At 43.9% G+C, this 23898-nt stretch overlaps 1 protein-coding gene across 3 annotated transcripts in view; it reads left to right on the top strand.

Annotated features, from left to right (window-relative positions):
* The window catches only part of LOC147109372 (uncharacterized), a 159010-nt gene that overhangs the window by 42238 nt on the left and 92874 nt on the right, over positions 1–23898 (top strand). For 2 of the 3 annotated variants that reach the window (XM_086003263.1, XM_086003262.1), the window contains exon 6: positions 341–491. The exons of the other annotated variant lie outside the window; for it this stretch is intronic. In XM_086003263.1, the coding sequence (XP_085859389.1) occupies positions 341–360 (20 nt within the window). In that variant the 3' untranslated portion in view covers positions 361–491. Of the gene's footprint in view, positions 1–340; positions 492–23898 lie in introns of those variants that run through there. 3 annotated transcript variants of the gene reach the window in all.

Below are 23898 nucleotides of genomic sequence, written 5' to 3'. Positions count from 1 at the left end.
GCCAGAGGATTGAAGTCCAGTTGCCAGTTATACCTGCTGTCACTCACCTCGGTCCTGGCAACTACTCCATGCTGAATGACACTATCCCAGCATATTATGTATGAATGTTTATTGGAATGCCTTCACGGACCTCATTGTCTCAAACTGATGTGGTATGCAGCAGGCGTCATTCTGGGCAGATTCTTTATTTGAGTCTAATATGCATTCCCAGAAGCTGTGTGTTGTGGATTTAACCTTTTGCGAGCGGAACTTAACTTAATAGCATCCTAATATAAATTATCCAAAATCCTTCCTTGGTTAAATAGTCAAAAATCCCAAAACATGACATTGTCTCATCCAGATCACTCCTCCATGGTATGAGTTTGATGCCCCAACACTGACTCCCGCCCGAAGCTGGCGGGAATGACGTTACCGCTGATGGGCAGCAGTCAAAATTTGTGGGCGGTGAGGCCATCGCCGGGGACCCACAGACATGGTTCTTGACAAAGTAAGTAGAGAATTTTTTTTGGGGGGGTTGGGTGGAGGACATCGTAAAATCCACAATGCGGGGTCGGGGGGGGGGGGGGGGGTTAAGCCCGGAGCAGCGGAGAGCTAAGATATCCTTTTGGGGCCAGAAGGAACAATACTGCTCCTCATGGCCCATAAGGAACCGTTCAAATAAATATTTTTATATCGCACTTACCTGGACCTCGTGTGGCCAGGATCTTGGCTGGTGCCAGCTTTTCCTGATGGGTTGGAGTCTGTGCAGGCCTTAATCAGGCCTGCAGTTAAAATGGCATATGTATCCCGATGATGTCATTAGGATGCGACTTTGCCATTGAAATTATGCTCCTCTAGGTCAGGCAGACGTGTCGTGCCTGAATTCTGGCGTTAAAATGGTTGGGGGTGAGGGGTGGGGAATCAGGAGCATGTTGGGAACATGATGGGAACTCCTCGCCATCTTAAACCCCTCCAGCCATGCCTGCACTGTTTCCGCTGGGGGGGATGGGGGTGTTAACATTTCCCCTTGTAGCTCTCTACATTCTACCTTATGTGTCCCATTGAAGAAAATTAAAATGTTAATCCATTGATTATGGAAAAAGTAAAGAATTTTAATTAAAACAGTGATTTCACCCCTACTGTTGTTTATGTGGAGTATATAGGTATTGATGTGAATGTTATTTATAGCAATCTGGCTAAGAATAATGAGGAATTCGGATTAGTCCAGAGAAGAACGGATTAGTCCAGAGAAGGTACACAGAAAAAAATATGAAGTAGCGCAGCAAAATGAGAAAGAAAGCATCCAAGGCAGGCTCTCTCTTGAATGCCAAATTAACCCTAACCCAGGAAAATGGTTAGGGGTTATAGATGGAAACCCAGCCCATATGTCCAACCTCAGAAGACTAAGCAATAACTTAATACAATTGGTGTTTTCCTTTGCCTGCACAACACCTGAGGCATAAGTACATTGTGACATCTTAAAAAATGAAAGGCAATGACTTGATTATCTGTTGGCTTTCTTCAGAAGATAGATCAATCATTTCAAACAATTGTTACTTTTCAGCTGTTTATACATGGGCTTCAAAATATTGATTTAGCCGCTATTATGTACAAATGGTAATTCTGTTGGTTATGCTTTCTGGGCACTGCCTGTACCCCAGCACAAAACAATATAAAGGGCAGTCTATGGATATTCTTGAAGGCAAAATAATCTAAATTTAAATTAGTTCCATATTAAAGGAATAAATATGCCTTAAGCTATTAGGCATATAGACTGGCGCCATTGACTGTAAATTATATTGGAAGGAGCATGTGCCCTTGTATTTTCCAGCAGTTTACTGAGAAAATCGGTCTGAGGCATTACCGCAGATTTCCCACTGATTAATTCACAGGGAAGTTGAATTTCCACAAGGGTTCTCTCACTTGTCCACCATAACTTCAGTGGAAGAGCTACAAAAAATCCCAGGAAAATGGCTCAAATGGTCTTTCCGCTGTTTTTGCAGGATTTCCACGCCTCGTCTGTTGAAGTTATGGCAGAGGAGCAGTAGAACCCGCCCTATGTTTGCTCGCTTACATGAGAAACTTTGTTGCCTTAATCACTGCCCTTTATTACACATGGTGAATGAAAAGTTCATTTGGGTAAGATGTTGCTCATCTTGTGTATTTAACTGCTTAAAAAAAAATCTCTTCTAGCTGTAGTCCCAATGATGAAGGTAAAGCGGATATTTTTAAACAGAATACTGCTCATGAAACACATGTTAAATTTTGAACTGAAAAGCCTCCATCATTTCTATTTTTGTTGGCAGTTAGAAAATGTAAACATTCTTACTACTGACACCGATGTAAGATAAAAAGGGAGAGAAACAGGCAGAATGTCTTTCCTCATTCTAATTTGCATTTAAAAAACCCCCCCAAGTATGTTGAATTTTGAAAGCCACCAAAGCCTCTTTGAGGGAAAGAGATAGGAAGGAGGGGTAAGATGGGGAAAGAAGGAAGGAAACAGGCTGAGGATGATTGTGCTTTTGGCATGTCCTCACTTGACCCTGGAGGGGATAAGTCAGTGAAGGGAGAGTGGATGAGGTTGAAAGGGTGAGATGAATGACCGAACAAAGGAAAGGGGAGTATACAGGGGTGTGGGGGGTGGTCAGGTAGTTTTAAAGGGGTAGAATTAGGGGTAGTGAGTGGGGTTAGTGATCGTAGTAAGAGGATAGTGGGAAGGGGTTTGTGGAAAGAAGAGAGGATGGGGATTTTAACAGGGTAGACTGAAGTACTAGTTATGGGGAGGGGAAGGAGTTGGAAGAGAGCCACTGAGGACTGCAGGCTATATATTCCCTGCATCCCCCAGTGGAATATGCAGCCTGCAGGCCATGGTGGCTCCTTTACCTGCCACACTATGCCATGCCAAACACCTTCTGACCAAAAGGAAAGAAAAAGGCAGGAAAGCAAAAGAGGACAGCGAGGGAAGCAAGAAGAGGAGTTGGGGAAGAGGAGCAGAAGAGAAGAGCAAGAGAGACAAAAGCAGAAGCGGTGAGCTTGAGAGAGAAACAGTAAAATGAAGACAACAGAGAAAGACAAAAGAGACCATATTCTATGATTTATCATCTGCTACATCATGAGAGATTCACCAGTTTATATTTATTTACTCTCCATGATGCATTAAACCATCACATTTGTGTGTTAAAGCGAACTTCTCGGGTAAAATTAAAAATGAACTAAAATCAGCAAATTAAATGACTGAGATAATATTTTCCACTTACTATACTCATCATTGACAGCTTATTTTAACTTAACATATGAGAAAGAGGATACTCGATGGCAAGCTGTTGAGAATATGAAATTTCTCATGAGTGAGAGGGTCTAAATAGCTCACAACCCCTACAGAGACAATTAAATTGTGTAGGTACTGCTCATGAGTGTATGAAAATCCTTGTTTAATGCTTACAATTAAGTAATCCGTTTGCATCTTAACTGTGATTTTAAGATTACATTTAATGTTGTGACTACATTAATTGTAGTCTGCACAACTGCAAATATCTAGAGAAAGGTGAAAATCCACTTCAAGCAAATGTATAACAGCCTTTCATATTTAGGCTGCTTTTCCAGGGTTTCTGCAGCTTTATGGTGGATAACGGTAGAATCCTCACTGAAATGTACCCCTTAAATTTATCTGCTGCACTGAGCTTTCTCCTGACCAGTGGAATTATATTACAGACTGAATAAAGGAGGCATTGCCTTATTGCAGCGACTGGTCGGAGACCACTATCTGGAATATAGGAACAGGAGTAGGCCATTCAAGCCCTCGAGCCTGTTTCGCAATTCAGTCAGATCATGGTTGATCTGTATATTAATTCCATCTACCCACCTCTGCTCCATAACCCTTAAAATCCTTACTGAATAAAAATCTATCAATTTCCGTTTTGAAATTTTCAATTGCTCCCCCAGCCTCAACAGCTTTCTGCTTCCTAGTGGAGGCAATCAATGACAACTAAAAGCTCCAGAAAGATGAAACTTGGTGAAATTTTTCCCTGGCACATGCAGGTAATTGAGCAAAACTGCGGCGTATTAATCTAACATTGGAAGCAATATGCTGACAAATTAAATTCTACAGTGTAAGCGGTTTTTGATCCTAGCCCAATTGCTAGATGGACGGTTCGAATCGCCCCCGCCTTACAAAAGTTCTATACCCGGGAATTATTATTCAGAGTGTAAATGAAATAAGTCACGGACAGGAATGCTTCAGTGAAAAATCAAACTTATATTTATTTGGCCTAAAACATGCACTACTAAACTAAATCACTGTCCCTGTGGAGAATAAAATCCAGGTTACAAACAACATACATACAGTACAAAACTGGGGACTATAACAAGCAGTAATTCCCTTGTTGCTATGATGGACTCTAATTCCACGCCTACCAACGAATTACCCAGTCGCATTATCCCCTTGGCCTGGCTGAACCAAACGAAGCTCCCACCCTCGGAATAGCCCAAAAACTTCACTTCTGAGAAAAACCCTGAGCCCCTTACACCTCACCCAGCTTGCCTGAGATATCTGGCTACCGGCTTAGCTCGATCGCTTCGCTCAGCAGCCTCTTCCTGGTACTTCTTGTTAGTTCGATCTTGTTGGAGCGAGGAAGCGAGAGAGAGAGAATGGTGGAAACAAATCTATCTTTAGTAGTCTGGCTACCCCTATCTTTTCCTGCCAATCTTTAAAATCCTTTTGTTTCTAAGCTTAATCAGTGATGAGTCCTCCTCAGACCCATGAGTATTGGATTAATGGCCCTAAGTCTGGGACATATCTTTCGGTCCTTGTGTTGGGGAAAGAAAACTGGCTCCTTTTCGGCTGGCTGAGGCCAATGGGTTCGTTGTTCCGCTTCTCTTCTGAGATGGAGGTGAGAAGTGCTTTTGCATATTAGAGTGGCTTGAAGTTCAATGGCCCCCTTCCTTTTTCCAGGACTGTCGGGCGAACCCATACATTTTGGATGACTGACGGTTCTTTTGTCACAGCCAACTGCCATGTGTTCTCTGGAGTTTTAACAAACCAGTCCCCCCCACGCATTTGCACAGGGCAATCCCACCACAGGGAAAACACTCTCAGCCCATAAAGTCCACAAATATTCTCGACTGAGTCCATTCTTCAAACAGAGACTTTGCCATCTCTTCAACAGATCACACATCTGCTGTGTCAGCAGTACAGGAACCATCATTTTTCATTGAATATTTAATCATCTATGTCCATCTTTAACCCTATAATTTTTAATCCACCTTATAAATACATGTTAAACTATTCTTGAAATTTGTTTGCAAATTGCTGTAGTTATGAGTTTAGTGTCCGAGAATTGATTTATTTACAAATCAACTACTTCTTACTTTCAAATGCCTCATTTTGCTGATCTTGAAGCCTCAATTACAACCCAATGGGGAAATCATTAATAGCTTGGCTCGATAGAGCTCCTCATCTGCAGGAGGACTTCTCTGAGTGCTTTTCAATAAGGAGGATCTGGATACAGTGGACACAGCATATGGGGAAAGGGAAGAGAAATTATGAGGGTAGAATAGTTGGCCGGGACACGGGGAGAACTCCCTGCTCTTCTTTCGATGGCATCATGGGATCTTTAATGTTCACCTAAACCGACAGATGGGAGCCTTGGTTTAACATCTCCGCTAAGAGATGGCATCTGCAACAATGGAGCACTTAATGTTGGCCTGGACTGTGTGCTGATGTCCTGGGAGTAATATGAGTCCCCAGTTATTGGGGTGAAATTGGGTGCCTTTGCGCCTCCCGTTGAGGGGTGCAAATGGCTTTGTGACCGGGCGCGGCGCTGACATCGACTCCCGCCATATTGGGCGGGAGTTTTGTGGCAGCGCTATGGCGTTGCACCCCAAACTCCTTCCCCCAGAGATCGTGACGTTATCACTGTGCGTAGCGCCCTGGACCCGAAATTGACTTCCGCCCCCTGCAGTAGCGCCGGTCGAAAACACAGATGGCATGCATCGGGCGGCCAGCTGCTTCGGGGGGCGATGATTAAAGGCGAGGTGGCTTAGGTAAGTGGAAAAAAAACTTACCTTTCCTGTTCTAGTTTTTTTTGCGGGTCCCTGCCCACAATCGATCAGCCTGGCACTCTGCTTGAGTGCTAGGCTGATCACGGCTGCCTTGGTGGTCCAGGTAGGTACTTTGTAAATTGCGGAGCCTGCAGTGATGGCCCTTCCCTTTAAGGGAGGGAAGGAGCCTTTGAACGCGGCAACGCAGCACGGCCCAGCGTGCAGCACTGTTGAAGTCTCCGCCCCGCTCTTCGACATTGGCGCCCTAAGCAGAAAGTGGAGCGCTTGATTTATCGCTCCCCTTCCCTCTTGGGGTGCTAAAACTCAATTTCGCGGTCACCGGTGCGAATTAGCGCCCCAAAATGGTCGATACCAAATTTTTCCCCCTTTTGAGTTTAACTGATAAAACCTGACATAAATCTGATAAAAACAGTTTTACCCACCCTAAAAACAAAATTATAAAATTATTTATGTTGAAAACAATAATAAAACATGGAAACAATGCACACTGCCCTAATTCTGTTTTCCATAAAAATTTCAGATACTGCCTGGATGAGGAGTACGTTTTGTATTGAACATCTTCCAATTCTACTTACCAACTTCTATACTACCTGCACAAAAATCTTTTTGCTTTGTTTTTCTTATCTTTAGAACAGAGGGCAGGAGAAAGTTCTAGACACAGCGAGTTGTAAGGATGTGGTTAATGTTTGATGAAAAAAATATATCAATATTCAAGATTAGATTGAATAGGTGGATGAAGGAAAAGGGGTTGAAGCGGTATGGGAACTAGGTGGGTAAATGCAATTAGGACAGTTTGCTTGTGTGGAGGGTAAACAGTGACATGGACTGGTTGGGCAGAATGGCCTGTTTTCATGTTGTAACTTCTATGTATATTTCTATAAGAGGAAACTGAAGTCACATTCATAAAAAAGAGGGTTTTGAAAACAGAAGGGAGGTGGTAAAGTAGAGAACTGGGTACAGAATTCTGGCGGATGGGAGTGTAGTGACTGAACGATCGACCATTGATGGAGTGGAGGGAGCAAATTGTCACACGATAGAGACAAATTGATACTGTCAGCAAGCATGGAGTAAAGTTAGATGGTTAGGAGCTGGGATGGGAGAAGATTGAGGTAGCAGGCCATTGACTTCATGGATGAGGTGAGTAGCTAAGGGGGAGAAACCTTAAAGTGGGAATAGTGAGGGCATGATTACGTGGAGGACAGATGGTGGAGCGGGGAGCCTCAGTTTTTGATGTAAAAAGTCCTCGAGTTGCTGATACTTTGAGGAAAAATTGGGTGGCGCCCGTTTTGGGGTGCTAATGTCGCCGGAGCGCTAATTTTACCGCCCTGAAAAAGTTAGCGCTGCTCCGCCGTAAATTCGGTAGTAGTGCCCCAGGCAGGAGGTGGAGCAACTCTGGAAAGCGCTCCGCCTCCTGCTTGGGGTGCTGCTACTGAATTTCATGGTGCTACATGCAGCAGCGGCACGTGGCGCCGCGTCATTGCAGGCTTGCTCCCCTGATTAAAGGGGATGGGCCTAGCGCTGCTCGCACTGGGGCCCTGCTGGACCACCGGGAAGCGGGGTGCCGTGAAAACAGCCCGGCATTTGAGGAGAGTCGGGCTGAGCGATCGCGGCCGGCATCCCGCATAAAAAGGTGAAAGGGGGCAGGTGCTGGCAGTCGGCCAAAATAAAAATGGCCACCTGACACCTGCCCTTTAAGTAGCGCTGCCGCCGCTGCCACACCGCCCCCTGATCCTGTCAGACATATCGTCCGGCGATAGGTCAGGGGGCGCAAGGGAAGTTTGCGGCCGGGGCGCAAGCAGAACGCTGCGCACGGCGATGACATTATCACCGGAGGTGCAGTGCCTGGGGCGCTACTGGCTACTGCCACCACTAACCTCCCGCTGAATTTCCCAGGAGGCGCCGCGCCCGGGCGCTAGGGGATTTGTGCCCCATTAGCGTCCCTAGGGGCGCTAATGAGAGGCACAAACCAACCCAATTTTTTCCCCTTTTGAGTCTGCGATGGGAATGGTAGCTTGGAGGAGGTAGTTAGTGTGGGGGGAAAAAGGAATTGAATCAAAATACATAATGTGCCGGAATTTGGTGAAACAGCGCATCTCACAACATGCCCGGTTAGTTAGACTTTTTCCTGCACCCTTCAGCTCAAACTTTTTTTCCCTTTTAAATTGCTGGAAGTATGAACTCATAATGGCACAGTGAGGGCATCTGGGACCTTGGTGAATTAACCAATGAGATTTAAGAATTGAGCAATAAATAGAGGAAGGACTGAGAAGGAGGGTGAATTAGAGTGGGTAAATTCAATGTCAAATCATGTACAGAAAGAGAAATAGAGAGAGGGAAAGAAAGATTGGATTAAGAGAGAGAGAAAAAAGAGACAAAGGAAAAATAAGAAAAATATTTTTAAAATGTGAAATTTTTAAAATCTCCAACAATTCACTACCTGAAGGAATGAGACTCTACACTTCTAATTGTTCACTTTCTGGGGCAGAGAGGTTGATTGGCAGTCATTAACACAAATCACGTTGTTAAAAGGGTACTTGCGCTGTTAATTATTTAACTTTCTGTGGCGAGTTTATTGGGCAATAATGTGCAAATGCAGCAACTTCATGAAACTCACGGGAGGTAAGGTCCCCAATCCTCCCGCTTTGCCACCGGAAAGGACAATTGGCCTCTTGAGCGCTGCTGCTGGTGACTCAGGAGAAATGGTCCTTGTATGCGTGGTTTGTGCATCCACAGTACCCTGCCTGTCGTGACTTGCAACTAATCCTCGTTGTCTGAGCCCTGCTGGTCTTCCCGCTATTATGATTGTGGTTGTGAGGATGACCGCATCGGGGCTAACGTAACTCGCCTGGAAACTCCAGGAGGCCTGAGAGAGCAACTGAGGGAGGGAGAAAAATTGGGGAGGGAGGGAGAAAAAAACACACATTGGGGAGGGAGAGAAAGTGTAATGCAAACTGGGGAGGGAGGGAGAGAAACACAAACTGGGAAGGGAGGGAGAGAGAGAAACACAAACTGGGGAAGGAGGGAGAGGAAAAACACAAACTGGGGGAGGGAGAGTTCATGTCGGCCTGTGATGTGCGCTGTTGTATAATATGTTTTGTTCTGGGAGTCAGGCAGCTTTGCTTCTCTCTCAGGACTGAGCCTCACCTCCCTGAAGCTGGGTTTCAGTGGTGGGGTGCGAGAGTCAGTGAATTGAATTAGGTTTGATTTTGGTTTTATTTATTGTTTTTATAATTTGCTGAGTGTTGTAAAATGTCATAAAATGATATGAAAACTTTAGTTAGAAATTACTTGTATCGATGATGTGTTTTGTTGAATCAGTGGTATTTACTTGATATTTCTCATTGCGGTCGATAATGTAGAAACATCACAGAAGTAGGTTTTATTTATTTAAACATTACTTGCCCTTTAAATCTTTCTATTTTGTGTTCTTTAATTTATAAATTATTTACAAACAGTGGGCAAATGTCATGTGATCAAATGTCTTTTGATTAAGCATTGCATGAGCAGTGCCATGTGATCGAATGTCATGTGATCAAACACCACATGATCAAACCTCCAGGAATGCATCAAACCAGAGTTGGCAACCCTATGGGGAGGTTACGGGCGAGATGCTGTTTTCGCGACGCTAACGGTGGAGCAGTGCAAATTGTCCAGCAACCTGTGGCGATTTGCAGTTCACAGGGTATCTCTTAGAAACATAGAAAAATAGGAGCAGGAGTAGGCCATTCAGCCCTTCGAGCCTGCTCCACCATTCAACAGGATCATGGCTGATCCTCTATCTCAATACCATGTTCCTGCTCTCTCCCCATACCCCTTGATGCCTTTTCCTTGCCACAAGTTGCTGGCCATTTTGCACATCAGTAATGGCGTGCGTCATTCACACATTGTTATTTTATCAGGAAATTCTGGACCAATATTTCTGTTTCACTGTAGTAGAAATTCGTCGTGGGCAGTATGGAATCAGCCACCCGATAAATAGCCCACTCCATATTCAGTGCCATTGACTTCAATGGATCTGGGTATCGGGTGGAGTGCACAGGCACCCGGTTCAACACCGCACGCTTTGCGCTATTGCCCAAGACCATGTCTGTATTATGCAAGTGTGCACTTTGAATTTTAATGGTACCACAGGAAAGCTAGTAAATTAAAAATGTAAATAATTGATCTTTTCATTAAATATTTTTATAGATTTCCTTTTGCAATTTGCTTTTATTGTCTCAGGAGTGCATTACTATTGCAGAGTGCAATTGTGGCATGAGTGAAATCAAAGCAAAACTTCACAAAATAATATATAGGTAAACAAAACTGTATGAGGAGAAGGCAACTACAAGCAAGAATTATTAATAGTAAGTCCTTACCAATAGGTCAACTCCATTGGGCTTTATTTAAACTTTTGTTTGCAAACAAAGAAAATTCTGGGGTTGAGTTTCTGCTTGTTTACTCTAGTTATATTGGTGCAACCCGGGCGGAATCGGCCAAACCAGCACAAAAGATCGGGGAATTTTAAACATAAGTGAGCTATGCCCAAAACCACTTGTGTTTGTGTTTTCCGCGAGCTGTTATACTGATTCAAGATTCAATCTGCCTGGATCAGACTCCGTCCACAAAACTGGCCGCCCCCCCCCGCCCCCCCGGTTGAAATTGCGAGATTCCGCCGGTTGTGCTGGCTCGGGAAGGCTCTTCAAGTTACGCTCATTTTCTTCGCCGCACAGGCACCAGGAGGCACCTGTAAAGGTATTTTCATTCTGAAAAATATTGAATTTACTAAGAAACTAACTATTGTACACCAATGAAACAATTGGCCGCGATTTTGCCGGCGCTCAGAGGCGGGTCAGATGTTAAATTCGAAATGATTGCCAGCGGGCTGGGAACCTGCCGCGAACCTGCCTCCGTGTCGGGTCTGCGATTTCAGGACAGACCCGACACCAAACGGCGGGGGAGGCATTTAAGATAGTTAACTGCTTGTTAACTGCTATTTTGCCAGACTTTTTCTATTTTTCCCACATTTTTAACGGGGTTCCCGTTGCCCGGAGATCACATCAGGTAAGTAGGTCGGGTTCTCTGTCTCCCTATTGCTGTGAATAGGTGACAGCTGCAAAAGTGGTATGAAAGCTACCATTTCACAACTGATCACTTTCCAATGTCAGAAGCTTGAGCCTACAGGACTTGGAAGAAACTTTTGAGCTGTATGCACTTTGGAAGTGTTTGGAGTAAACTCTCTATCTACTGTAACCCCTTGGAGCAAGCTCTCTCACCATTGACAGATCGCTTCTGTCATCTCAACTTCAGCTGCCATGTATTCCAGCAACATTGGTCCCCTTGAAAAAATCTCACCTTGGTCCTCCGAATCCCTCCACGATCAGCCCCAACACCAACATCACCAGGCATACCAACAACAACACCAACCTTCTCCACAATCACCTCATGCTGTACAGGGCACAGGGCATCAGCACCCGACCACATTGCTGCCCGGGAGGCCAGCAATGGAATCACTATGGCCAGATTTACTTCACTTGACACTGTACACCCTGGCTGCCACATGATGCGTCAGGTTAACACCACCCCACGCCAGCACCATAAGACATTCCTACAATGACCAAGCCGTTCCTTTCACACTCATCACCATTGCGGGGGATACAGTTATGTCTCACCATTCACTGCAACTCACCTAAGACACTTTCAAAGATGAGCACAGATCTGTACAATAAGGCAATGTGTTGAAAATAAAGATTTCAATATTTGACAACACATTAACAGAAAATTTAAATGAGCATTTGTAAGATTAGGATCACAGGTCACACATTACCCAAAGGGTCTTAGGAGTTGCAAGGCTTTTTATTAAAGAGCTACAGTTTTAAAGCATAATCGGATATTACATATGGTTTAAGCTAATAATAAACATACAACCCGTGACATTAGAGAGCGATCTATGACTCCCGAATCGGAATGCCACGACCGGACGGGCGGTTGGTTAGATGCCCGATGAGACAGCGTGGAGGTCTCGGGTCAGCGGGTCTCTGCAGTCAGGAACCGCAGTCACTTCTGTTGATTCGTCCCCCGAGCTGTTGGAGGTGTTAGGCATAAGCCAGCATTGATCCACCTCAGAGGCTAAACTTAGTCACGGTGTTGGGCCTGAGCCAGCATTGATTTCCACCTCGAAGAAGCCTTCGCTCGTCGCTGTCTGAGCCCCCCTCTTAGCCCTCTATATTTATAGTTATTTCGGTGGGCTGTGATCTATCTAGTGTCAATCATCTATAATCCAAGTGTGGTGCGGGAAGACATTTCTCACTTCCCCTTTCTGCATGGCTGATGAGGCCTTTTATCTTTGAGGAATGTTTTGTTGTGTTTCTTTTGTTGTGTTTCTTTAAGGACATTTTATGACTTTGTGCCTCCTTATTGTCCAGCTATGACATCCTCCTGTGTTTTCTTGCATTTTACAATCCTCTTATCATTTTTGTGTTTGTTATTTGACCTTGCTGACACTTCAACCATTTGTTCCTGACTGCATTTTAATTTCTGTTCCAAGAGTCAAACTTCATCTATGAATCTAATCGCTATTTCTTACACATTGCATAAGATTCCAAGTGCCTACCCTTGTGTGTTGGCTGGTATGATTTGACTAGGATGAGGGTGAGGACGAGGGGAGGCTAGTGAGATGGGGAAGTGAAATTGTAGATAGAGGGGGATGGGTGGAGGTGCAAGGTAAGTTGGTGTGAGTAAGGATGTGCAGGAGTAGGGTAAGGAAGGCAGAGTGATGGGGATGTGATGAATGGCACAGCAGGATGAGGCTGAGTGTGGCATTGCAGTAACGTTTCGTGACCTACTGAGATCATTGAAAGGTTTGTGCCACTGCAGCCTGGTCCTCCTGATGACATCCCTGCTTGTGTCCTCCTGTGCAATGTGCAACCAGGCTACATTGGTATCCTGGGGAGGTCTCTTCCGCCCATGGGAAGGGAAGAGAATCTGCCTGCGTGCTGTCATGGGAGAACCTGGGTGCAGCTGTGCACCTTTGTGCAGTGTTTGCAGCACCTCAATGCTGTCGAACACTGACAGCACAACTGTCAAAATGAATGTGGCCATGGTCCCTTTAAGGAAACCATCTGTTGACGCATCATCAAACCTGCCTCCGCTGTGAAAATCCAGCCCATTGAATGGTTCAGCCTAGTTTTTCTTAAAGTAATTTTCAGTGATTTTAAATCAGGTAACTCGCAGGTGGAGGACTGGATCACCTTATTAAAAATGCTTATTTTTTGTGATTAAACCCATTTTCTGCTGTGTTAATAAAACTGCACCAGGCTCCCACTCTTTAAAAACATCAAGGAATAATTTTTAATGGAAAGGAAAAAAAGAAATGATTATGTTCTATTACGCCTGGTTGCGCTGATTCATGGAAGATTTTACATTTGTGATTATGAAAATAAATTATAGCTAAACATAGAAACATAGAAGATAGGAGCAGGAGTAGGCCATTCGGCCCCTCGAGCCTGCTCCGCCATTCAATGCGATCATGGCTGATCATCCAAATTCAGTACCCTGTCCCTACCTTCTCCCCATACCCCTTGATCCCTTTAGCCTTAAGAAATATATCTAACTCCTTCTTGAATATATTTAATGAATTGGCCTCTACTGCCTTCTGTGGTAGAGAATTCCACAGGATCACCACTCTCTGGGTGAAGAAATTCCTCCTCATCTCTGTCCTAAATGGCTTACCCCTTATCCTTAGACTGTGACCCCTGGTTCTGGACTCCCCGGCCATCAGGAACATCCTTCCTGCATCTAGTCTGTCTAGTCCTGTTAGAATTTTATAAGTTTCAATGAGATCCCCTCTCATTCTTCTAAACTCCAGTGAGTATAAGCCCAATCGACCCAATCTCTCCTCATGCATCATTCCTGCCATCCCAGGTATCAGCCTGGTGAATCTTCGCTGCACTCCCTCCATGGCAAGAACATCCTTCCTTAGATAAGGCGACCAAAACTGCACACAGTACTCAAGATGTGGTCTCACCAAGGCCCTGTACAACTGCAGCAAGACAGCCTTGTTCCTGTACTTAAACCCTCTCGCTACGAAGGCCAACATACCATTTGCCTTCTTAACCGCCTGCTGCACCTGCATGCTTACCTTCAGCGACTGGTGCACAAGGACACCCAGGTCTCGTTGCACTGCCCCTTCTCCCAATCTATTGCCATTCAGATAATTGCCTTCCTGTTTTTGACACCAAACTAGATAACCTTGCATTTATCCACATTATATTGCATCTGCCATGCATCTGCCCAATCACCCAACCTGTCCAAATCATACTGGAGTTTCTCGGCATCCTCCTCACAGCACACATGCCCACCCAGCTTTGTGTTGTCTGCAAACTTGGAGATCATTAATATATATTGTGAATAGCTGGGGTCCTAGGACCGATCCCTGCGGTACCCCACTAGTCACTGCCTGCCACTCGGAGAAAGACCCGTTTATTCCAACTCTTTGCTTTCTGTCTGCCAACCAGTTCTCTATCCACGTTAATACCTTGCCCCCAATCCCATGTGCCTTAACTTTACACGCTAATCTCTTATGCGGGACCTTATCGAAAGCCTTCTGAAAATCCAAATACACCACATCCACTGGTTCTCCCTTATCTATTTTACCAGTTACATCCTCAAAAAATTCCAGTAGATTAGTCAAGCATGATTTACCTTTTGTAAATCCATGTTGACTTTGTCCGATCCTGTCACTGTTTTCCAAGTGCTCTGCTATTACATCCTTTATAATAATGGACTCTAGCATTTTCCCCACTACCGATGTCAGGTTTACTGAGGATTGGGAGCAGTTTAGGATTCAGCAAAGGAGAACAAAGGGATTAATTAAGAGGGGGAAAATAAAAGTATGAGACCGAGGTGAAGGGCTGTGAGCTGTTCAGAATTGCAGTCGGCTTTTGATGCACGTCTGCTAAAACGAAGTAGCAAATTGTAGCAAAAAAAGTATTATGAAAAATACTTTCAGGATATGAAAAGCCATCATGAATTGATTTAATAATTAACTTACTTAAAGCCTTAAGTGATGGTGCGAACTTGCATAAAATGATTCTAAGTAGCACTTAGCTTTCAGACTGCATTTATTACCAGTTAATGCCTAGTTAATAATATTGTTGCTTCTCATTATTGCTTATCTAAGAACTGTCAAATGGAAAATTAGTTTTTTCACAAATGAATTTTGGAAACTAGGTCACGTAGGAAGCACCAGAGATTCTGCAATAAATGTAATAAGCGACTAATTTTTATTGATGCTTTTCCCAGCCTGCTGATCAGGTTTTAACTTAAAATGCCTGAGCAGGCCATTCATATGAAAGGGCCTTATGTAAACACTGCTTGATAATTCTTTACTTTTTAAATCAGAGATTTGAATCATATGTTTTTTCATAACCTCATGGAATGCCTCATACGTTAGTTATAAACTAGCTATAGATGTTGAACATCCTACAGAATAATGTCAACTTAAAAGACAATAGTGCTTGAATGAATCCTTCATTGTTATCTAAAATACCTACACATTACATCCTCCAACTCCTGCCAAGATAATACCAATAATAACAGAAAACACTAAGTAGATTGTGTGAATAAAGACATTGCAATAAGGAAGATGACTCCAAAAATAGTAACATTGTTGGCAGGATTCTGGGAGGGATTGCAACTCTTCACCCAGCCTTGTCGTCATCTTTCCTAAGAAAAAAAAGAAAGACTTGCATTTATATCACGCCTTTCACGACCACTGGATGTCTTGAAGCGTTTTACAGCCAATGAAGTACTTTTGAAGTGGAGTCATTGTTGTAATGTGGGAAACGCGGCAGCCAATTTGCGCACAGCAAGCTCCCATAAACAGCAATGTAATAATGACCAGATAGTCTGTTTTTGTTATGTTGGTTGAGGGATAAATATTGGCCAGGACACTGGGGATAACTCCCCTGCTCTTCTCCGAAATAGTGCCATGGGATTTTTTACGTCCGCCTGAGAGAGCAGACGTGGCCTCGGTTTAACGTCTCATCCGAAAGATGGCACCTCCGACAGTGCAGCGCTTCCTCAGCACTGCACTGGAGTGTCAGCCTAGATTTATGTGCTCAAGTCTCTGGAGTGGGACTTGAACCCACAACCTTCTGACTCGGAGGTGAGTGTGCTACAATGTGTACCATCTACAAAATGCACTGCAGCAACTCGCCAAGGCTTCTTCGACAGCACCTCCCAAACCCGTGACCACTACCACCTAGAAGGACAAGGGCAGCAGGTGCATGGGAACAGCATCACCTCCAAGTTTCCCTGCAAGTCTCTCACAATCCTGACTTGGAAATATATCGCCTTTCCTTCATCGTCGCTGGGTCAAAATCCTGGAACTCCCTACCTTCACTACACGGACTGCAATGGTTCAAGAAGGCGGCTCACCACCACCTTTTCGAGGGCAATTGGGGATGGCAATAAATGCTGGCCTTGCCAGTGACACCCACATCCCATGAATGAATAAACACCGCCCCCCCCCCCCCCCACTGTAAGATTTGCAAAATTGAATATTGTATTATAAGTGTCGAATGGCAGAAGAGGCCATGATTTTAAAGACTGTTTTAAAAGAAGCCCAGAAAAAGGGGCATTCAAAATGGCCACCAGACCCCGTGACCAACTTATTGGGACATTTTAAAATGGTTCCTGCAGTCCTCAGACAGCTTTGTGGATTCAACCCACAGTAAGTTCTGGAAGCCGTTTCTGAGAAAACGAAACCAGACATGAACACATATACATATAGATTGGATGCAGATCCAACCAGATCGGCCTGTAGATAAAGGCCATCTAAATGTTTACCCAGACAAAGGAAAACAGCTACACATTCATGAGAAGAGCATCAAGGACCCGTTAAGGACATCAACAGGACATTAAAAACAATGAAGGTCATTCCAGACCAGAGATGGCCCTTTACCGGCCATCCCGAATGTACTTTAAATATAATAACTAGCCCGTTGTGCAACCAGCCCGCCAAAATTAAAACAAAAGACTAACCTGATTTAGCAGGAGATAAGGTCTCGATTGAGAAGTATAACTGGGAGACACCCGGGATAGAGAGGGGAAGAAAGAAGACACGTAGCTTCTTGAACTTGACAGAGAGGTGCTGCTTTGAAGAGATCAGCGTGGCTCCATCATCAGAGAGGAAGAAGAAGAAGAAAGCAAGGCAGCCATCAAGAAGGTAGTCCGGATCCTGGCCCGGGGTAATCATCGGGAGGTCATCGACCAACCCCGGACCGTTGAAGAGACAATAAAAACATACAGAAGAAACCTTTTGAAATGGGGGCCAGCCCGAGGCTCCTCTAACCGGCATCGAGCAGACGATCCCCGACCCCGCCGACATCCAGGCCAGCCGGCGTCCAGCCGTCCCCGACCTCCACCTCAGGAGAGAGGTGTGGCGCAGCTCGCTGGGGCTCCACGAACCACGTGGAGACAGGACGCCTGAAAGGATCAAGACACAAGACTTCAAAACTCTATACGTTTCCAATTGGGCTGGTGAGCATGTTTCTGGCCCTTCACAATCAGATCTAGATAGGATTAAGGGGTGGGCATTTTGGGTATAATTAACATGAGTTGTTGTCCCTCGATGTTCCGTGTGTTTCCCCATTTCTTGATGACTCTTGTAAAGTATAAAATGCCTGTATCCATTGTAGCTAGTACTGTATTGTTATGATTTGTTTTTCCCTCCCATGTACCCTCTTATTTGCTTGCATTTGATTTGTTTTTCCTTATGCAATAAAATATTATTTCGTTTTCATTAAACCTGGTCTATAAGAGTATTCTCTACATTGTAGTTCCTGCACCTAAGTCCAGTGTCTAGAATCTAAGGGGCGAGTGGGTCGAACCACTCAAGGTTTTACTGTGCAAAAGTGAGAGAGAGAGAGAGGCCTCTGAGAGAGAGAAACCTCTGCGATCTGCGAATCTCTAGAGAGAGAAAACCCCTTACAGAACACCACCCCCATCACCATGGGGCCGCCAGTCACCACCTGTCCCGTAGAAATGAGGTGCCCTCCCATTGACCCTGCAAAATCTGGTGGCAACCTCTTTAGAAGTGTTTCAATTGCTGCCATACCTTTTATAAAAAAAAAATTAGGTTGAAATTTCAGAGCAGACTAGATTTGTTTTCTGTTACTATTGAAAATATCGTTAATGTGGGATTGTTTCTGCTTAAACTTGTTCCTATTAACTAATAGCTCTTTTTTATCACGATCATTTAAAATCTAATTAAGTTTCTGATGCAATTGTAGCTAAATATAATGGGGACAATTTTAACTATGGGCAATACTGAATTGGTCACCCATTATATATACTTTCATTTCCATTCAGTCCAATGGAAAAGAAAATCAGGCTTGGTATATGATGGGCTGCTGATTTGTCTGCCCATTTTACACCATTGCCCATAGTTAAAATGACCCCAATGTATCCTGCAGGTATCCTGTGCAGTTCTACGGTGCAGCCTGGCAGAGGCATTCTCCGATGGCAGTGCCATTACTTTTTTCTTTGACTTGCTACAGGTAGAGATTATGCAATTTATCAAAATGTAATATGTTGAAAAGTCATTTAGTTTTGTTGGCTTTCACTGCAAAGAAATTAAATGAACTATGCTAGAAAATTACATTAGGAGGTAGATCAATACCTGCATTTAATGTTGCTGGGTGAACTCTCCACCTCAGAAAAAATATGTATTGTATTACTGGACTGTACTCACATTTGTGATGAGTCTGCGCCTTCAGCTTCTGTCTCTACAGATGTTAATATGTTCATTTGTAGCAGCATTGATGTTAAATAATTCTGAAATGACAATATATAAAACACCTTTATTTTGTGTAATGTAAGACATGGAAACAGGATTTTTCAATAGATTTATTTGGCTTTCTACAAAAAAAGGTTTATAATTGTGTAAAGAAAAACAGCTATGTTAAAATATATTGGGGGCGAAATTTGGTTATGCCTGGTTTGGGGAGCGGTAACTGAATTATCGCCGGAGAGTTAGCGCCCGGAGCGGAAGTAGCGCCCCGGTCCCTAAATTCAGCTTACCGCCCCGGCAAGGAAGCGGAGCGCTATCTCGGGCGCTCCACTTCCTCTTCGGGCAGTGTTGGGGGCGCAAAGCGCGGTAGCGCCATTGCGCTCCGCGTAGTGCTGACGCGTTTCAGTGCCCCTCCTGTTCCATTAAAGGGGAGGGACGCTGCAAGCTCTGCAGGGCCTCTGATGGCCCACACTAGCCCACCACGGCAGCATGGTGCTGGGCTGCGCGATGGCGGCCACGGACTACGCCAAGGGCCACCACAAAGGGCCAACCTGGAAGTTGGCCAAAAAAAATATATGGCGGCGCGGGTCGCGGCCACACCTCCCTTTATTAGTGGCCGTTAGAGGGATGCAGCTGAATTTCTGCCATGGGGTGGTGAGAAGCCACGGTGGGGCGCTAATGGGTTGCGGCGCACAACGATTTTGTCATCGCCGGTGGCGTACCAGCCCGGGGTGCTCCTGGCGGGGACGCAGCGCTAGCGCCTCAGTAGCGCCCTGCTGAATTTCTTGGGGGGCGCCACCTCCCGGGCGATAAGCCCTTTGCGCCCCGTTAGCGCCCCCCTGGAGGCGCTAATGGCAGACGCAAAGGAGCCGAATTTCGCGGCCAATTAATCCAAACAACACTGAACAAGAAATTACAGTAAATTTCTAATTAACAAAGAAGAAAATAAAAGACTCTTTGCAATGATCCAAAACCTTTGTCATCCTTCAAAGCCAAATTTGTGCAGTTTGCATAAACACATGGATAATAGAAGAGACAAGTTATTTTGTTTTTGTTGGGCAATGCCAATCAAGGTCTATGTAGATTCAAGGGCCTAGAAATTCGAGCGCTCCAATTTTTGGGCATGTGGGGGGGGGGGTGGTGGGGGGGATGCAGGCACCATTCCCTGCAGCTGAATGGTAAGGCCCGAGGCGCACCTGCTATTAGTCCTTGGGCCTGATTACCATCGAGCCAGTGAGATGCGGGCAGTAGCGGCCCTCAGGTAAGTGCTAACGGGGACCGGGAAGGAGGGCGACTAGTTCAGGAAGCAGAGCGATCAGGTTGGGAAGGGAGAAATTGGATTGGGAGGTAGCAGCGGCTTGGTGGTCGGGGGGGTGGTGAGCGGTAGATGGCAGCGGCCTCCATTCTTTGAATGTGGGGTCTGCAGGAGTACTCCTGCTCCTTCCTGCTCCACCTTCAGGTAAGTATATTTTAAAACCTTACCTTGTTGGTTTTGGCCTAACAACCTATCCCTTTAAGGACTACCTGTTAGGCCACATTCTGACCCAGTTTTCTTGAGTGCTGCTGGTGCCGGCTATCTCAGGGCAAACCAATCTTGCAGTGGAGGCCTCAAACAGCCAATAGGCCTCTTATTTGCATTTAGAAGCTGAGAACGAGCTACAATGCTACTGCTTCATATTGACATGAAAGTTGCAGTATCCTAAATCACAGGGAGATGAGCTTCAATGGGCCAAATGACTTTACTTGTCCTGACTTCTCATGGTTTTGTATAACTCACTCAGGAAATGTATGCTGCCAGTTATAGAAATGATTTGGACTTAAGTTCTCAAACTCTCTGGGGATCATTTTGACTTTGTGGGATAGTGCAAAACGGGTGACAGTAAATTTGCAGCCCGTTTCACATCTCTCCCGATTTTTATTTCCTTTGATTGGCGAAAAGGAACTGTGAAAATAAGTTAACAAGGAACATAAAACAAAACAGTAAAATATTTTACAGGCACATAAATAATAAAAGGAAAGTCGGGATGGGAATAGGGCCGCTAAGGGATGGACAGGATAATATCACAGGCAGCGATCGAGAGATGGCAGAAATATTAAATAATTACTTTGCTTCAGTATTTACCAGGGAGACAGAACAGTTGGACATGACATTGGAAGATATTAGAATTGAGCTAACTGCATTTAAAATAAAAAGAGGAGAAATATTAAATAAATGAATCTAACTCAGAGGATAAAACCCCAGGTCCGGACGGATTACATCCACGCATTTTAAAAGAATCTAGGGAAGAGTTAGCAGAGGCATAACTACGCATATTTAATAATTTGTTAGAACAAGCTGTAGTGCCAGAGGACTGGCAGATAGCTAACGTAATACCTATATTTAAGAAGGGAGATAAACATGTCCAGGGAACTATAGACCAGTCAGCTTAACATCGGTGGTAAGAAAAATAATGGAATCCCTACTAGAGGAGAAAATAGAAGAACATCTAGAAAGCAAAAAATATAATAATGAATAGTCGGCATGGATTTCAGAAGGGAAAGTCTTGCTTGACCAACCTCATTGAATTTGTTGAAGAGGTAACAGAGAGAGTAGACAAGGGTAATGCAGTAGATGTAATTTATGTAGATTTTCAAAAGGCCTTCGATAAGGTTCCACATAATAGACTAATGAATAAGGTCAGGAAATGCAGAGTCGGGACAAGTAACAGAATGGATAGCTAGCTGGCTTCAAGACAGAAAGCAGAGAGTAGGGGTAAAGGGTAGCTATTCAGAGTGGCAGAAAGTGGGTAGTGGTGTTCCACAAGGATCAGTGCTGGGACCACTGTTGTTCACAATTCATATTAATGACTTAGACTTTGGAATCAAAAACAAAATTTCTAAATTTGCAGATGACACCAAATTGGGGGGGGGGGATAGTCAATACTGAGGAGGACTGCAACAAATTACAAGAAGACATTAATAAACTTGAAGAATGGGTATATAATTGACAAATTAAATTCAACACAGATAAATGTGAGATATTACATTTTGGTGAGAAGAATAGGGAGGTCACTTATCACTTGGAAAATATGAATCTAAATGGGGTAGAGGAGCAAAGGGATTATGGAGTACAAGTACACAAATCACTGAAAGTTGCGACACAGGTTAACAAGGCCATAAAAAAACCAAACCAAGCACTAGGTTTTATTTCTAGAGGGATTGAATTGAAAAGTAGGGAAGTTATGTGAAACTTGTATCGAACCTTGGTTAGACCACACTTGGAGTACTGAGTACAATTCTGATCGCCATATTATAAAAAGGATACAGAGGCACTGGAGAGGGTGCAAAAAAGATTTACAAGGATGATATCAGAAATGCGAGGTTATACCTATCAGGAAAGGATGAACAGGCTGGGCCACTTTTCTCTTGAAAAGAGAAGGCTGAGGGATAACCTAATAGAGCTCTTTAAAATTATGAATGGTTTTAATAGAGTAGGTATAGAGTGTGTTTCCACTTGTGGGGAAGAGCAAAACTAGAGGTCATCAATATAAGATGGTCACCAAGAAATAAAACGGGGAATTCAGAAGGAACTTCTTTACCCATAGAGTGGTGATAATGTTGAACTTGTTGCCACAGGGAGTGGTTGAAGTGAAGTGTATAGATGCATTTAAGGGGAGGCTGGGCAAGCATATGGGGGCGAAGGGATTAGAAGGTTATACTGGTAGAGTTAGATGAGGCAAGATGGGAGGAGGCTGAAGTGGAGCAAAAACGCCGGCATGGACTGGTTGGGCCAAATGGTCTGTTTCTGTGCTGTATATCATATGTAATTCTATGTAATCCTGTGGAAAACGGATTGCTATCACCTGTTTTACACTATCGCACAAAATCAAAATGACCCCTATGACTGTTCTCCCTTTCAACCCTCCAAACCTATTGGATGCAAGTAGAATATTGCAAGTTGCATGATGAGCCTGTTCATTAATGAATTGTGATTTTTTTTATTTAACAAGGGGAACATTTCTCATTTATTGTACAGATCCACAGGTGCTGAACACCTCTGGTATATTGTCCGTGATCATTCTTGATGTGCGAGCCAAGATCATGAAGATTGAAACATTCAATCAGCTTTATTTTAATCTAGGCTGAAGTGTCCGCAGGCTATTTGACAAAGTAGGGCATCACAGGTGAGCCTGGTGTGTGTGTGCATACACAGATATGTACAGACACTTCCCAGCAGGAATCATTGGGTAATAATTAGTTTGCACTACCCAAGTTTAGTGGTTGGTGCAAAGTGCAACACTAAACATGTAATGTAAATGAATCCTTAGCAACAAGGGGGAGGGGGGAGAATTGCTCAGATTGCTTTGTGTACCACTATTGTAAATGGACTCAATTTATTTATAATGTTACACATTGCAGCTAAACAATCCTTCCCCTAGTGCTGACTAAAGTAATGGAACATAATACATAACTTTTTCTGAAACAGTGTTCATCTTAAATCACCAGAAAAGCGCACCACTGCTGACACAGCATTTGTTTGAAATTACAATACATCCCAATGCAGTTTGTTGGTGAGGCGATAAATCCAAGACATAAACTCACATTCATTTTAGTGGCAAGTACAGTTGTTTCAAATTTTTGTACATTATCCCTTTTTTTGCCACCAAGGTGACTTGAATGTAGTCAGCTCTGAATTCGTATTTTATGCGAAAGTCAGCACTTGTGGTTGACAACCCACAAATAAACGCTAATGAACTCCTGACAGTGAAGACTTAACGTTTGACACTCACACTTGTATCATTCATGTGCAACAAGGATAATTAGAGCTCAGCAGAAAATGAACTAAAGACTTGCTAAGATATTAATTTTGATCTTTAGCATGTTATTTAGGTTCACTCATTTGTGTGGGAAAAGCATGAGCCACTTTACAGGAGTTTTTTTCCCACAGTTTTAACATTTTTTAAAATCATCAATCAATTTTGTTACTGTTTGAATTTTGAAGTGTAAGATTAAACGGTGTTAATTTGTACACATGGTGCATGGAGTAAATTTAACCTGAACTAAATAAGATGGGTAGGAGCAATTACAATTAAGAGCTTATTAAT

The sequence above is a fragment of the Somniosus microcephalus genome, chromosome 12 (assembly GCF_052327205.1).
Source record: "Somniosus microcephalus isolate GS21.2 chromosome 12, FLI_Smic_1.0, whole genome shotgun sequence".
Taxonomy (NCBI): domain Eukaryota; kingdom Metazoa; phylum Chordata; class Chondrichthyes; order Squaliformes; family Somniosidae; genus Somniosus; species Somniosus microcephalus.
The sequence above is the reverse complement of the archived record's forward strand: the minus strand, read 5'-3'. Positions and strand labels throughout refer to the sequence as shown.